The following is a 16,733-nucleotide window of genomic DNA, read 5'->3' as shown; positions in this document are numbered from 1 at the left end:
CCTGTGGACCCTTATGGAGCCCCACAGACCTTCACAGACCCCCATGGACCCCTGCAGACCCTTATGGACTCTTATGGACCCCTGCAGACCCTTATGGACTCTTATGGATCCCTGCAGACCCTTATGGACCCCTGCAGACCCTTATGGACTCTTAAGGACCCCTGCTGACCCTTATGGACCCCTGCAGACCCTTATGGACCCCTGCAGACCCTTATGGACTCTTATGGACCCCTGCAGACCCTTATGGACCCCTGCAGACCCTAATGGACTCTTATGGACCCCTGCAGGCCCTTATGGACCCCTGCAGACCCTTATGGAACCCTGCAGACCCTTATGGACTATTATGGACCCCTGCAGACCCTTATGGACTCTTATGGACCCCTGCAGACCCTTATGGACCCCTGCAGACCCTAATGGACTCTTATGGACCCCTGCAGACCCTTTTGGACCCCTGCAGACCCTTATGGACCCCTACAGACCCCTGAGGACACTCACACAGCCTTGCAGGACCCTTGCAGGACCCTACAGACCCCCCCAGAGTCCTGCAGACCCTTTTGGAGTCCCACAGACCCCTGCAGACCCTCCACAGACCTCTGCAGACACTCACAGCCCCCTGCAGACCCTTGCAGGCCCCCACAGACCCCTGTGGACCTTTGCAGGCCCCTGCAGACCCTTATTGACCCCTGCAGACCCCTGTGGAGCCCCACAGACCCTTATGGACCCTTACAGACCCCTGCAGACCCTTACAGAGCCCCACAGACCCTTGCAGACCCCCCACAGACCCTTATGGACCCCTGCAGACCCCTGTGGAGCCCCACAGACCCTTATGGACCCTTACAGACCCCTGTGGACCCTTACGAACCCCCCACAGACTCCTGTGGACCCTTATGGAGCCCCACAGACCCCTGTGGACCCTCACAGACCCCTGCAGACCCTCACAGACCCCTGCAGACCCTTGTGGACCCTTATGGAGCCCCACAGACCCCTGTGGACCCTCACAGACCCCTGCAGACCCTCACAGACCCCTGCAGACCCTTAGAGACCCCTGCAGACCCTCACAGACCCCTGCAGATCCTCACAGACCCCTGCAGACCCTTGCCAGACCCCTGCAGACCCTTATGGACCCTTATGGAGCCCCACAGACCCTTCCAGACCCCCATGGACCCCTATGGACCCTTCTGGAGCCCCACAGACCCTTACAGACCCCCCGTGGACCCCCGGCGGACTCTGGGGGGGGGGGGGGTTGCAGCAGAGGACCTCCGGAGGTCCCTGCCGGCCCCCAGCGCTTCGGCAGCGGCGGCCAAGGCCGAGCCTGGCGGGACCCAGCCGCGCCGCTGCCCTCCGGCCGGGCCCAGGCCCAGGCCCAGGCCCAGGCCCGGCTTAAGGAGGAGAGCGCCCGGAAACCACCGACTGATCTTTAATAGCCGAACGCTTGGGAATGCAGGACCCGGTGTGTACAGCTTAAAAAAATAGCATCTTGTTTGTTTTTTTTTTTGTTGTTTTTAAACCCTCTGATCTTAAAAATAGACAAAATAGTGTAGTGGAGCTTAAAACGCGGCCGAGCGGCGCGGCGACGTCGGCGAGCGGCACCGAGGCCATTAGGACACCGCTTCGGCGGCTAAGAAGGTTGTGCTGGCAGCAGTCACTCTCTCGCAGTCCGAGTCCGCCGCGGCCTTGCCTTTGCCGGAGCGCTCCTGCTGCACGCTCTCCCTCCTCTCGGCCAGCTTGGAGGTGGAGCGCGCCACGGCGCCGGCCTGGCCGCCGTTGGTCTGCGAGCAGACGCTGCTGACCTTCGCCGCCTTGCGCTTGCGGTGCCCGTCGTGGACTTTGTACTTCATGAGGAGGATGAAGATGAACACGAGAACCGAGGCCACGATGATCCCCCCGATGACGATGATCATGGTCCCCCCCAGGAACTGCGCGTGGAGGGAGCGGCACTGCTTGTACTCCTGCCGGGTGGTGAACTGCACGCAGCCGAGGGCGCGGGTGGCCGTCAGCGAGGTCAGCCCGTCGTCGTAAACGGCCAGGACGCAGAGGTCGTAGTCGCGCCCCGCGGCCAGATCGGTCAGGAAGAAGGATTTGCTGGCGGCTGGAATCATCCTGGAAGGGAAAAGGAGCGCAGTGAGTAGCCAGGCTGGGCCGGGAGCGGAGCTCTCTCTTCCCCGCCGGCGCTGCAACGAGAGAACGAACAGCGCGCGTCCAAGAGTCGCAGGGTGGTAAGGGGCTGGAAGAGGACTCCACCACCTCTCTGGACAGCCTCCACCACGTCTCCGGACAGCCTGTGAAGAAGTTGATGCTCTCCACAGGTCCCTTCCAACCCCCACCTGTGACTCCAGGATTACAGTATCAACCAAGCCACTGGCTTTGCTAAGCCGGAGCCCCGGAAGCTGTTCCCCAATCAATGGATGTTATTTTCACAGTATCACAGTAACTAAGGTTGGAAGAGACCCCAAGGATCATCAAGTCCAACCTGTTCCAACAGACCTCACGACTAGACCATGGCACCAAGTGCCACGTCCAATCTCCCCTTGAACACCTCCAGGGACGGTGACTCCACCACCTCCCTGGGCAGCACATCCCAATGGCGAATGCAGAGGGACCTGGACAGGCTGGGCAGATGGGCAGAGTCCAACGGCATGAGATTGAACACATCCAAGTGCCAGGTGCTGCACATTGGCCACAGCAACCCCAGGCAGAGCTACAGGCTGGGGTCAGAGTGGCTGGAGAGCAGTCAGGCTGAGAGGGACCTGGGGGTGCTGGTTGAGAGTAGGCTGAACATGAGCCTGCAGTGTGCCCAGGCAGCCAAGAGGGCCAATGGCATCCTGGCCTGCATCAGGAACAGAGTGGCCAGCAGGAGCAGGGAGGTCATTCTGCCCCTGTACACTGCACTGGTTAGGCCGCACCTCGAGTACTGTGTCCAGTTCTGGGCCCCTCAGTTTAGGAAGGAGGTTGACTTGCTGGAACGAGTCCAGAGAAGAGCAACAAAGTTGGTGAGGGGTTTGGAACACAGCCCTGTGAGGAGAGGCTGAGGGAGCTGGGGTTGCTTAGCCTGGAGAAGAGGAGACTCAGGGGTGACCTTATTGCTCTCTACAACTACCTGAAGGGAGGTTGGAGACAGACGGATGTTGGTCTCTTCTCCCAGGCAAGCAGTACCAGAACAAGAGGACACAGTCTCAGGCTGCACCAGGGGAGGTTCAGGCTGGATGTTAGGACAAAGTTCTATACAGAAAGAGTGATTGCCCATGGGAATGGGCTGCCTGGGGAGGTGGTGGAGTCGCCATCACTGGAGGTGTTCAGGAGAAGACTTGACAGGGTGCTTGGTGCCGTGGGTTAGTTGCTTGGGCGGTGTTGGATTGGTTGATGGGTTGGACGCCATGATCTTGAAGGTCTCTTCCAACCTGGTTTATTCTGTGTATTCTATTCTATGTATTCTACGACTCGCTCAGTAAAGAACTTTCTCCTCACCTCGAGTCTAAACCTCCCCTGGCACAGCTTGAGACTGTGTCCCCTTGTTCTGGTGCTGGTTGCCTGGGAGAAGAGACCAACCCCCTCCTGTCTACAACCACCTTTCAGGTAGTTGTAGAGGGCAATGAGGTCACCTCTGGATCCTTCTCTTCTCCAGGCTAAACAATCCCAGCTCCCTCAGCCTCTCCTCACAGGGCTGTGCTCAAGGCCTCTCCCCAGCCTTGTTGCCCTTCTCTGGACACCTTCAAGTGTCTCGATGTCCTTCCTAAACTGAGGGGCCCAGAACTGGACACAGGACTCAAGGTGTGGCCTAACCAATGCAGAGTCCAGGGGCACAATGACCTCCCTGCTCCTGCTGGCCACACTATTCCTAATGCAGGCCAGGATGCCATTGGCCTTCTTGGCCACCTGGGCACACTGCTGGCTCATGTTTAGGCGGCTGTCAATCAGCACCCCCAGGTCCTTCTCTGTTTGGCAGCTCTCCAGCCACTCTGCCCCCAGCCTGTAGCTCTGCCTGGGGTTGCTGTGGCCAAAGTGCAGCCCCTGGCACTTGGACTTGTTGAATGCCATCCCAAATTGTCGCCTCCCTCCCTTTACACCCGTAGGCTGCTCGTACGGGCACAGGCGGATGGCCACTAGCTCACAGTTCGCAGAGGAAGAGGGAAATGGAAAGGTGAGGAAACATAAAGAAGCCAAAGGAGCAACTTAAATTCTCAAGATAAAGTTGCCATAGCAACTGCTCAACTTGATGCAGCCCAAAGGTTGCTGATGCATCCTACACAGCTTCATACTTCTCCCAGGCAACAAACTATCCCCTTTACCCTGCTCTTGTGAGACCCCCACCTCCAACACTGTGCCCAGCTCTGCTGTCCCCAGCGTAAGACAGACACAGAGCTGTTGGAGAGAGTCCAGAGGAGGGTCACGAAGATGATCTAAGGGCTGGAGCAGCTCTCCTGTGAGGACAGGCTGAGGGTGTTCAGCCTGGAGAAGAGAAGGCTCCAGAGAGGACCTAAGAGCTGCCTTCCAATACCTGAAGGGGATCCTGGGGGTGTTCTAGGCCAGGTTGGATGAGGCCTCAAGCAGCCAAGTCTACTTGAAAGTTGTCCCTGTCTGTGTCCAGGAGGCTGGAGTAGATAACCTCAGAGGTCCCTTCCAACCTGAGCCATTCCATGGCTCTGTGATTGTATGCTATCCTCTTTTTCTTATTTCCTGCTTCCCAGCCCTGAGAGCAGGGGAATAGAATAGAACAGAATAGAACAGAACAGAATAGAACAGAATAGAATAGAATAGAATAGAATAGAATAGAATAGAATAGAATAGAATAGAATAGAATAGAATAGAATAGAACAGAACAGAATAGACCAGGTTGGAGGAGACCTTTGAGATCATCGAGTCCAACCTATCACCCAACACCACCTAATCAACTAAACCATGGCACCAAGCATCCCATCCAGTCTCTTCCTAAACACCTCCAGTGATGGTGACTCCACCACCTCCCTGGGCAGCACATTCCAATGGCCAATCTCTCTTTCTATGAAGAACTTCTTCTTAACATCCAGCCTAAACCTCCTCTGGCACAGCTTGAGACTGTGTCCTCTTGTTCCGTCACAGGTTGCCTGGGAGAAGAGACCGACCCCCACCTGGCTACAAGCTCCCTTCAGGTAGTTGTAGAGAGCAATAAGGTCTCCCCTGAGCCTCCTGTTCTCCAGGCTAAGCAACCCCAGCTCCCTCAGCCTCTCCTCGCAGGGCTGTGCTCCAGACCCCTCCCCAGCTTTGTTGCCCTTGTCTGGACACGATGTGAGCAGTGTTACCTGTACACCAGGATGTCATCAGCAGAACTGTTGTACTGAATCTGGTACATCCGAATCCCAGGGAGGTGATGCTGGGAAGGCCACTGGATAAGAGCAGAAGATGAAGTCAACTCAGCAACCACAACTGCCCTCTCCTGCTGAGCCTTGGTTTCATTTGGGAAGCTGGACTTGGCAGATATGAGGATATCCGAGGGGCCAGGCTCTGCGTCCTTATCACAGTTGGTGCTGTTAGCGAGGTTGGGGTGTGGGGTGACGAGGAGCTCAACCGGAGCTGTTGACTCTCCTGCAGCATTGGATGCTATGCAGGTGAACGTGCCCTTGTCAGCCAAAGAGGTCACCAAAATATCCAGAGTGCCATTCTCATAAGAAGTGGTCCTGGATGTGTTAGAGACCAGCTTGCCATCGGGTGAGATCCAGCGAACGTAGGGATCTGGATCCCCCACGGCTTTGCACTTTAAAGAGGTGCTTTGGCCTTCTGTTGCTGTGAGCTTTGGGGTTCTGTGAGTGATCATGGGGGGTTCACAGACAAATTCCTCCTCTTTAATAGACCAAAAGTATTTGCCCATCAGTTCTGGTGGAGAGGCACAGGTCTCCAGGTCATCCTCCCTGGTGAGACGTCTCAGCCAGACGAGTTCACAGTTGCAGTGCAAAGGGTTCCCTCCGAAGCTCAGCACCAGGGATGAGAGTGGAGATCCTTTGGACTTGGCATAGACAGGGATCCTGGAAAACAAAGGATCAGGAGGGATCTTTTTCAGCTTGTTGGAGGTCATGTCTAGACGGGCCAGTTTGTGAAGGTTTGAGAAGATTCCCTCTGGCACAAACTCGATCAGGTTGTGATCCAGACTGACCGTGTTGACGTTGGAAAGCTTGGCGATGGTCTCCCAAGGGACGTTAACAAGATTGTTGTAGGACAGGTCCAGGTCTTCAATGGTTTCAATGAAGTCATCCAAGGACCCAGGAGAGATATAGTTTAATTGATTGTTACTGAGTATTAAATGCCTAAGGTTAATTAACCCTTTGAAATGATCTTCATTGATGTAAGTCAGTCTGTTACTATCCAAGTGTAAGGCGTGAAGGCCTTTGAGATCAAAGAATGCATAAGGCATGATCTGACTTATTGTGTTCCTCGACAAGGTCAAGTGGATCAAATTAGTCATGTTTGCAAAATCTTTTCTCCTGAGGGTGGTGATAAAGTTGTCCATCAGCCTCAGTTCTGCTGTTCTCCTGTCAATACTGGGGGGCACGAAGAGCAGCCCAGTCTTTGTGCAGAGAATCGTGAAGGATGGAGACAGGTTTTGACACATGCACCTTTTGGGACACATCATGGCCTTCACAGCAGTGCTAATAACCAGTAGATAGACAACCAACCTTTCCATCGTAAGAAAAAGAACAGACCTAGAGAAGGGAGGGGAAAACAACGACAAGCAAGAAGAAACCCACGTGAATATACTTTCATTGGCCATTAGAATAGAATAGAATAGAATAGAATAGAATAGAATAGAACAGAATTAACCAGGTTGGAAGAGACCTTCGAGATCATGGTGTCCAACCTATCATCTGACACCACCCAATCAACTAAACCATACAACCAAGCATCCTGTCAAGCCTCGCCCTGAACACCCCCAGCGTCGGCGACCCCACCACCTCCTCAGGCAGCCCATTCCAGTGGGCAATCACTCTCTCTGTGTAAAACTTCCTCCTAACCTCCAGCCTAAACCTCCCCTGGCGCAGCCTGAGACTGTGTCCTCTTGTTCTGGTACTGGTTGCCTGGGAGAAGAGACCAACCTCTGCCTGTCTACGAGCCCCCTTCAGGTAGTTGTAGAGAGCAATAAGGTCACCCCTGAGTCTCCTCTTCTCCAGACTAAGCAACCCCAGCTCCCTCAATCTCTCCTCATAGGGCTTGTGCTCCAAGCCCCTCACCAACCTTGTTGCCCTTTTCTGGACACGCTCCAGCAAGTCAACCTCCTTCCTAAACTGAGGGGCCCAGAACTGGACACAGGACTCGAGGTGCGGCCTAACCAGTGCAGTGTACAGGGGCAGAATGACCTCCCTGCTCCTGCTGGCCACACTGTTCCTGATGCAGGCCAGGATGCCACTGGCCCTCCTGGCTGCCTGGGCGCACTGCAGGCTCATGTTCAGTCTACCATCAACCAGCACCCCCAGGTCTCTCTCAACCTGACTGCTCTCCAGCCACTCTGACCCCAGCCTGTAGCTCTGCATGGGGTTGCTGTGGCCAATGTGCAGAACCTGGCACTTGGATGTGTTAAATCTCATGCCGTTGGACTCTGCCCATCTGCCCAGCCTGTCCAGGTCCCTCTGCAGAGCCTCTCTGCCCTTCAGCAGATCAACTCCTGCCCCCAGCTTGGTGTCATCAGCAAATTTACTGATGATGGACTCGATGCCCTCATCCAGATCATCAATAAAGATGTTAAAGAGCATGGGGCCCAGTACTGATCCCTGGGGCACACCACTGGTGACTGGCTGCCAGCTGGCTGTGGCACCATTCACCACCACTCTCTGGGCTCAGCCTCCAGCCAGTTCCTAACCCATCGCAGTGTGCTCCCATCCAAGCCATGGGCTGACAGCTTGGCCAGGAGTTTGCTGTGGGGGACGGTGTCAAAGGCCTTGCTGAGGTCCAGGTAGACTACATCCACAGCCTGCCCTGCATCCACCAGACGGGTCACCTGATCATAGAAGGAGATCAGGTTGGTCAGGCAGGACCTGCCCTTCCTAAACCCATGCTGGCTGGGCCTGATCCCTTGGCCATCCTCCAAGTTCTGTGCGACTGCACTCAGGATGACCTGCTCCATAACAGGTTTACATTGAGATTTGCAGTACAAGTCCACCTGTGACAACTGGAAACGCCTTCTGAGACCCTCCTGCAGTCACCTGCTGATATTAACTTGGATGTTTTCAGAGCAAACATCTTGTAGTTCCGTTCCAACCCAGCTCTGCTCTTCTTCCAACACCAACACGTGAGGCTGGCTGTGAGGCAACAGCCCAGCCCCAGCCAGTGCCATGCTTGGGGACACTGTTTGTCACACCAGGATGAGTTTATGGCCATGTAGTTACATGACCTCCTGTCCAGCCTTGGCTTGCAACCAGCATGGCCAGGCAGATGCAGAAGCAATGTTTCCCATTGTGATTTATTAGGCAGAGATATCAAAGCCTGGCACAGAGCACACCAAGAAAACATCCACCTTAAACAGCTGCTACGTGCCATGAACCCACAGAATAACTGAGGTTGGAACAGGACCTCCAAAGGTCCATCTGGTCCAACCCCCAAATCATAACCTGAAGTGATGGGCTAAGTGCAAACAGTTTGCAAAGATGGTAAAATGGGGGGGGGGGAGGGGGGGAGGGGGAAGGAAGCTCTTTCTAAACATAAAGACCATCAAGCAAAATAATCTGAGCAAGCCAGCAGCAAAAGCAGCGGGACCTCAGCATGGATGTGGAAGGTCTTCCAATCTGAAGGCCAGGCTGCACCCTCCAGCTCTATCTCACACATCAACAGAAGGTGCTTCCCAGGTGCTGTGAACAGCAAGACACCGGTTCCCACACAAACATCCCTCCAGGATGCATTTTGGGACCAGCATTTCTGCACCACCAGCATTTCCTTGACTCCTTGCCCACTGCGGCGGGCAGGCTTGCCTCTGCTTGAAACCAAGCCACTGGCTTTGCTAAGCCGGAGCCCCGGAAGCTGTTCCCCAATCAATGGATGTTATTTTCACAGTATCACAGTAACTAAGGTTGGAAGAGACCCCAAGGATCATCGAGTCCAACCTGTCCCAACAGACCTCCCAACTAGACCATGGCACCAAGTGCCACGTCCAATCTCCCCTTGAACACCTCCAGGGACGGTGACTCCACCACCTCCCTGGGCAGCACATCCCAAGGGCCAACGACTCGCTCAGTGAAGAACTTTTTCCTCACCTCGAGTCTAAACCTCCCCTGGCACAGCTTGAGACTGTGTCCCCTTGTTCTGGTGCTGGTTGCCTGGGAGAAGAGACCAACCCCTTCCTGTCTGCAACCACCTTTCAGGTAGTTGTAGAGGGCAATGAGGTCACCTCTGATCCTTCTCTTCTCCAGGCTAAACAACCCCAGCTCCCTCAGCCTCTCCTCACAGGGCTGTGCTCAAGGCCTCTCCCCAGCCTTGTTGCCCTTCTCTGGACACGTTCAAGTGTCTCGATGTCCTTCCTAACTGAGCTGTCCTTCCTAAGCTGAGGCTCCCAGAACTCAGCCCAGAAAACAGACTGGCAAATCCACCTCCAAAACACAAAGCACAAAGCTCTAAGGGTTGGTGCCACCTCACGTTAGACACCCAGGGAAGGAACCAAAGCCGTCGGGGACGTGGGCACAAGCCATTAACTTCTAGTAATGCAATTTAAAAGCCTTTTTTAATGAGCTGCCTGTCTGTCTGTCTCCCTCCCACTTCCTATCGCTTCCACTCCTCTCCCCCCCCCCCCCCACCTCCAGAACTTCCCAGCTCACAAAGTTCAAAGGCAAGTGGAGGTCAGTGTCACTGGCGCTCTAAACACCAGCACAGCGACAAGTTTCATGCTCAGGAGGTGCCCAAAGTAGCACAACCTGCATGGGAGCTATCAGAGACTCATGGCATGGGTTGCCTTGGAAGGAACCTTAAAGATCATCCAGTTTCAACCCCTCTGCCTTGGGCAGGGACACCTCTCAACTTGACTCAACTGCTCAAAGCCTCATCCAACCTGGCCTTGAACACCTCCAGGGAGGGGCCATCCACAACCTCTCCGGGAGACCTATTCCAGAGTACCACCACCCTCGCCCTGAAGAACCTCCTCCTAAGACCCTCTGGTTCCAACCCTCCTGCCATGGCCAGGGGCATTTCCCACTAGACCAGGTTGCTCAAAGCCTCATCCAGCCTGGGCTTAAACATTTCCAGGGATGAGGTGTCCACAGCTTCTCTGGGCAATTTCTTCCAGTGTCTCGCCAGACCTTGAGTACGAAGGAGAGACACAAAGCCGCAGACAGTTGTATAAATAAAGACAAGGATCACCAGGAGCTTTGCCAGTGGCACCAAGCTGAGGGGCAGTGTTCATCTGCTCAGAGGTAGGAAGCCTCTGCAGAGGGCCAGGCTGGATCAATGGGCCAAGATCAGTTGTATGAGGATTAACAATGACAAAGGCCGGGTCCTGCATTTGGGTCACAACAATTCCATGAGCTCTCCAGGCTTGGGTTAGAGCAGCTGGAAACTGCCCAGTGGAAAAGGGCATGGAAGGGTTGGTTGACAGCAGCTAAACATGAGCCCGCAGTGTGCCCAGGTGGCCAAAAGGCTCAGTAATGAAACAAATAAAACTTCCTTTTTTTCCAAGTTAAAATGAAGGGGGGGGGGGGGAGGGGAGGGGAGGGGGAGGAGATGAGTGGGTTGGCCAAGAAGATCTTCTGAGGGTCCCCTTCCAACCCAGTGCAATCCATGAAGCTGTGAGATGCACACAAGCTCTCACATCTGCAGATGCAACAGGAAGCATTTAGCTCTTGTCTGTCTCCTGCACCAACTGACTCTGGCCAGACCAGGAGCCCAGCTCAAAAGCCACCTGCCCCATCCTCATCTGGGTGCTCAGTGTCTCCTTGCAGTGTCCCAGCCTGGGGTGCCCAGAAAGTATTGGGAGAAATTTCATAAGACATTTCATAGCTGCTAAGCTCCAGCTAATTACAGGGGAGCTCTGGTAAAGGAGGGAGTAAACTGATCAGCCTTGTGGGACTGGTGGGCCAAGCAGCTGTCACCATGGCATTTCATTGACAGCCTGGAGGAAAACCCACTCCAAACGCCCACCAGCAGAGCTGGTTGAGAAGGATGAGGAAAGCTTCAAGTTCTCTGCCTGGTTTGGGTTTAATCTTCTAACAGGAGCATAAAAATAAAAAGCAGAAGAAGGTTTTGCAAGAAAGATCAAACAAGACACCCAAAAGAAGCCCAGAAGGTAGGGCAGGGAGGTTGTCAGCAAATGCCATCACTGGCAAAACAACAAAAATGAGTAACAGCAGTCTGCAGTTTCCTCCCTTCCCCTGCACCAGGAGCTTCAGCTCCAAAGGTCCTTTTGTCTCAGAGGGGTTGAGATAGGTTGGTTTGGAACAAGCCTCCCCCTGGACAGCGCCTGGCCTCCGAAGGAGGGACACTGGGGGGGGGGTACAAACACTTCCTTCTCCAAGCTAAATGTCAGAGGAGCTTTGGAGAGAAACCACCACCAAGAAGGCCAAGACAGGGTGAGGCCTCTGCTGTGAGCATGAGCCACACCCACGGGGGACCACCTCTCTCAGGAGCAGGCCACTCAGTCCAGGGCATTTCCAGGAGCAGCAGAGCCTGCTCCACCCCAGCAGAAACTTTTGTCTCCAGGCCATCAAGGGAGGTGAGCACACTGCCTCCACCTTGCCTGCCAGGAGCCAACATCAACTAAGCTTCCACTTCTCAACTTGCTAATTTAGCCTTTGAGCAAGCTGCCTGCAAAGCTCTTGGCATGCATAGCCCAGCACTCCTGAAGGCCTTTGTCTTGCAGCCATCAGGTCTGCAGGAGTATCTAGCACCAAAGGACCTGCTGGAACCTCTCCCTTGCTGTGCAGAATCCTGGATCTCTTTCTAAGGAGCATTGCTGCACCCTGGTCAGCAGCAATGAGCTAGATGCAAGAACTGCTTGGTGGAATCTTTTGGCAGCACAGGACAAGACCCTTGCAGTCCTTTTTCTAACCTACCAGTTTCCCCCACGATGAACCCACCTGAACACCTCATTAGGAGCAAGGAACAAGACTTCCACAGCACACAACCTGCAGGCTGGACACACAAACATTGCAGGACAGCCCACCAGCAGGAGTATCCTCCTAATCAGGGAATGATAGGGTTGGAAGGGACCTCTGGAGATCATCTAGTCCAACCCTCTGCTAAACCTCTGCTACCAGAGGAGATTTCCTCCCCTTTGAGCAAACACAGCCTGGGGTCTGCAGCTTTGCCATGCTGCTGAGTGTGGAGGAGCACCTTGGATGGTCTCAATGGCAACACTCCCATAGAGTGATTGAGGCTGGAAAAGCTGTCAGCCCAACACCACCGTGCCCATTAGACCATGTCCCGAAGTGCCATGGCCACATGGGGGTTTTTAAACCCCTCCAGCAACTCCACCAACACCCTGGGCAGCCTGTTCCAATGCCTGACCACTCCTGCAGGAAAGAATTTTTTCCTGATGTCCAACCTAAACCTCCCCTGGCACAGCTTGAGGGTGTTTCCTCTCCTATCAATTGTTACATGGGAGAAGAGACCAACCCCACCTCACACCAACCTCCCCTCAAGAGACCAGGAATATCTCCCCTCAGCCTCCTCTTGGCCAACCCCAGGTCCTTCAGGTGCTCCTCACCAGCCCTGTTCTCCAGACCCTTCCCCAGCTTTGTGGCCCTTCTCTGGACCCACTCCAGCACCTCAATGTCCTTCTTGGAGTGAGGGGCCCATAACTGACCTCGGCAATGGAGGCCATCCCTACAAAAGCAACACTTGCCCCTCTGGAGCCTTGGAGCCAGCCTCTCCATGCCTATGCTTCACTGTTAACACCAGCAACCACGAGAGCTCACCGTGGCTTGGTGCCACCCTCAGAGCCACCACCTGAAGGACACAGACCCTGCACCACACCCGGGAGGCATCCATCAGGGAAGAAAACAGGGGGGGAAAACTCACAGGAGAGGAGCTGGCAGCCTCAGCAACCAGCATTCCGGTGACTGCCCGGGGAGAGCCATCAGCCCAGTAAAGCCCACGCCAGGCAACCGTACTTCCAAGCCAGCAGCTCAGGCTGCATCCTCCGGGATCCAGGATGTGCCTGCAACGGGGAGGGTGGGTCCCACCTCGGCCTTTTTTTCCTCTTTTTTCCCTTCTTTTTTGTTTCTTTTTTTTTTTGGGGGGGGGGGGAGTTGCGTTAAAAGCAGCAGAGCAGTGTAAGGCACATCTGACAATGACACTGCAATTTATCAAGGACTGGGGAGGGGAGGGCAAAAAATCATCCAAAAATCCTGAGAACTAAACCCAAAAGCCTCGCTCCAGGCTGGTCCCTTCCCAGTTAGGGCTGCTGGGAGCGTTTAAAACCGGTGAGCCCGGAGAACAAACACTGGTGAGGGGGAGGAATGCCTGGGGATGCTGGGGTGGGGTGGTGGGTGAAGGAGGATGAGGATGGAGGGGGGGGGGGAAGAAAGGGGAGGGATTGGGGGGAGGAAGGGAGGATGAGGATTGCGGGGGGGAAAGAGGGGAGAGAATGAAAGGGAAAGGGAGATGAGGATGGAGGGGAAAGGAGGATGGAGAGGGCTGAAAAAGAGGATGAGGACGGAGGGGAAAGGGAGGACGAGAATGGGGGAGAAAAAGGAGGATGGAGGGGAAAAGGAGGATGGAGGGGAAAAGGAGGATGATGATTGGGAAATAAAAGGAGGATGGAGGGGAAAGGGTGATGACGATGGGGTAAAAAGGAGGATGAGGATGGGGGGGAAAGGAGGAGGAAGATGAGGATGTGGGGGGGGGAAAGGAGGATGAGGATTTCGGGGTAAAGAAAGAAGGGGAGGGGGGGAAGAGGAGAGGAAAAAGGAGGTTGTGAGGAGAGAGAAAGGAGAAGGCAAGGACCGGCGCACCCCGGTTGCAGATCCCTCCCCAAATCTCACCTCTCCCCCCGCGGCGAGCCTAGAGGGGCGGCGGGTCCCGCGTCGCCCGGGCCATTCCCCCGCCGTCCCCGGGCGCTGCGGCTTCAGCTCCGCCGTTCATCCCGGTGGAAGGGAACGGGAACAGGTCCGGGAAGGAGCCGCCGCACCGGCTGCCGCAGGGGCCGCCCCGCCCCGGCACCGCGCAGCGGCGGCAGAGATGGGGATGGGGAGGAGGAGGGGAAGAAGAGGAGGAGGGGAAGAAGAGGAGGAGGAGAAGATGAGGTGGGGGATGCACGTCCCGTTCCACCCCACAGTCGTAGCTCTGGGGAGGGCAGACGCGGTTAAATTCCACGCCCCACCCGGGCATCGTGCATCCCAGGGTCCGGTACCGAGAACCGTCGGAGCAGCATCTCCCGGGGCCACCCCCGCCGCCAGCCGAGACACTGGGGTTTGGCTGTTAATGGCTCTTTAATTAACGGGCGCTGGAGGATGAGGATCATAAAGAAGAAGGGGCAAAAGGTAAAAAGGGGGCGTTAGTGCTCTCAGCCGGTGGGGAGCAGTACTGGGAGGGGATGGGGTGGATGCTTCTCCTGAAGAACAGGATGGAAATGCCCTCAGGGGAAGTTTGAGGTGGACACAAGGAACAATTTCTTCATGGAAAGGGTTCTCCAGGCCTGACCCAGGCTGCCGAGGGCAGGGGGGGAGTCCCCATCTCTGGAGGGGTCTCAAAGCCGTGGAGATGTGATGCTTAGTGAGGCGGATTTGGTTGTGTTCAGACCTTGAAGTACCTTAAGTGCCTTACACGAGGGGGGGGATTTTAAAGGTCTTTTCCAACCCAAATGTTTCTGTGATTTGATTCTGGTCCAGAGCATCTTGGAGGAGATGGAGCTTCAAAGGGCCAGGCTGGTTCAGCTCTTGGACCCCACATTGCATTGGGCCTGGTGGAGCATTTTGGTTTCTATGTGACTTGAAGAACACTGGCATGGGTGGTGGGGTGCTGGCAGTCCCCTCCCATGCAGAAGGTGCAGAGCCTCTGGTTGCAAGGAACTGGCCCTGTTCTCCTGGCTGTACAGTGTAGGTGGAAAAAGTGAAATCCATGGAAGAAAGGGGGAGAAACCCTGGAAAATCCTCCCCTCACTGTGCAGGAGGAACCTCCAGTCAATCCTTCCTTCCCCCCCTGGGGGTTTCTTAGGTGTCATGGATGTGAAGCTACTGTTTTGAGGGCTTTTCTTTGTTTTAAGACAATATCTTCTCCGTGGGTCTGGGTGATGGCTCCACCACAAAGCAGCCTCCTCACCTAAATAACTTCATTAGAGGAACCCCAGTGGATTCCAGCCTGCTCTGAGAAGATTTGGGGAAGGAGAATTGTTGTATCACTGCTCTCCCATGACTCATGACTTGAGAATACCCCACAAAAATAAAGTAATAATATCTGGAGGTGTGATTCATGCTCCTGAGGAGGCCAGGATAGGGCAGGCTGCAGTATTTAGAGCAAGGAGCATCTTCTCCTCCATGATGAGATGGAGCCTCAACATTCTCCACCTGGGGATGCTAATGACTCTAATCTGTGTATGCAGGATATTAATGACTGCATGGGGAGCATGCAGTCTCCTCCAGGCTGAGAGGAGAAGTCCCCAGGCATGCACAGAAGAAAAGCAGGTCTGAGCCTTTCCTCTGCTTGGAGAATTAATATTGCAGCTGATGAAACTGTGGCTGCAAATAATTGTCATGTTTCCACATTGATGATTCCAGGATGGTGCCAAACCAGGAAACTGGGAGGGGTGGCTGGCAGAGTTGAGGAGGAGAACCTCACAAAGCTCAACAAAGGCAAGTGTAGGGCCCTGCAGAGGAACGTCCGGCCCCAGGACAGGCGAGGGGTGACCTGGTGGGAGAAGGACTTGGGGGTTCTGGTGGACAACAGTTCACCACGAGCCAGTGATGTGCCCTCATGGCCAGGAGGCCATTGGTGGATGAAGAACAGCATGACCAGCAGGTCAAAGGAGGGGGAAAAAACCCAAACCCCTTCACTTACCGACTAAATGTCATCTTCAAGGCGTTGCAAGTTGCTGCTGCCCTGCTGCATGCAGCCTCTGCTGGGAGCACAGGGGCTGCACTGCGGCCTCAAGCCTGGCGCTGGAGCCTGTCTCTTTGTGAAGTGCCTCCTTCATGTTAGGCACCACATTGCAGTTGGTTACCATGTCAACCTCTGAAGGAGCCTTTTTTCACTTCTTCTTCTTCTTCTTCATTTCATTGAAAAGAGAGAAGGTAGATACCTGAAGCCTGAGCTTGCTTCCCACTGCCATCGCACTGGGCATACATCTTCCTGGGCATGCTCAGATGTTAATGGGGGTTTGCTTCTAGACCCAACCCTTGAGCTGCATTTCTTCTCCCCTGGAGGTTTGCTTCCAGACCCAACCCTTGAGCTGCATTTCTTCTCCCCTGGAGGTTTGCTTCTAGACCCAACCCTTGAGCTGCATTTCTTCTCCCCTGGAGGTTTGCTTCCAGACCCAACCCTTGAGCTGCATTTCTTCTCCCCTGGAGGTTTGCTTCTAGACCCAACCCTTGAGCTGCATTTCTTCTCCCCTGGAGGTTTGCTTCCAGACCCAACCCTTGAGCTGCATTTCTTCTCCCCTGGAGGTTTGCTTCTAGACCCAACCCTGGAGCTGCATTTCTTCTCCCCTGGAGGTTTGCTTCTAGACCCAACCCTTGAGTTGCATTTCTTCTCCCCTGGAGGTTTGCTTCCAGACCCAACCCTGGAGCTGCATTTCTTCTCCCCTGGAGGTTTGCTTCCAGACCCAACCCTTGAGCTGCATTTCTTCTCCCCTGGAG

The 16,733-nt window shown here is 54.8% G+C and overlaps 2 protein-coding genes across 3 annotated transcripts in view; one reads left to right on the top strand and one right to left on the bottom strand.

Annotated features, from left to right (window-relative positions):
- The window catches only part of LOC128899278 (gastrula zinc finger protein XlCGF26.1-like), a 155,854-nt gene that overhangs the window by 36,635 nt on the left and 102,486 nt on the right, over positions 1 to 16,733 (top strand). The window lies entirely within an intron of this gene.
- LOC104308645 (leucine-rich repeat and fibronectin type III domain-containing protein 1-like protein) lies at positions 1,599 to 14,408 on the bottom strand. Of its 2 annotated transcripts, XM_054177631.1 has the most exons (4): positions 13,926 to 14,408; positions 12,961 to 13,099; positions 5,277 to 6,671; positions 1,599 to 2,100 (listed from the first exon to the last, which is right to left on the bottom strand). In XM_054177631.1, the coding sequence occupies exons 2-4, from the start codon at positions 13,017 to 13,019 to the stop codon at positions 1,599 to 1,601; spliced, it is 1,956 nt and encodes a 651-aa protein (XP_054033606.1). In that variant the 5' UTR covers positions 13,020 to 13,099; positions 13,926 to 14,408. The 2 variants fall into 2 exon arrangements, with proteins under 2 accessions (XP_054033606.1, XP_054033607.1); XM_054177632.1 differs by lacking the exon at positions 12,961 to 13,099 and having other exon boundaries at positions 13,926 to 14,407.

Source organism: Dryobates pubescens, chromosome 42 (assembly GCF_014839835.1).
Source record: "Dryobates pubescens isolate bDryPub1 chromosome 42, bDryPub1.pri, whole genome shotgun sequence".
Taxonomy (NCBI): Eukaryota; Metazoa; Chordata; class Aves; order Piciformes; family Picidae; genus Dryobates; species Dryobates pubescens.
This window is presented reverse-complemented; position numbering and strand designations above follow the sequence as displayed.

What these genes read in the sequence shown, in the direction of transcription:
- LOC104308645 (XM_054177631.1), bottom strand. Translation starts at nt 13,019, where the DNA reads ATGGCTCTCCCCGGGCAGTCACCGGAATGCTGGTTGCTGAGGCTGCCA. An exon ending in AGGCTGCCAGCTCCTCTCCT is followed by an intron (nt 6,672 to 12,960) that starts GTGAGTTTTCCC and finishes TCCCTTCTCTAG; the next exon opens with GTCTGTTCTTTTTCTTACGA. An exon ending in GATGACATCCTGGTGTACAG is followed by an intron (nt 2,101 to 5,276) that starts GTAACACTGCTC and finishes TTTCCCTTCCAG; the next exon opens with GATGATTCCAGCCGCCAGCA.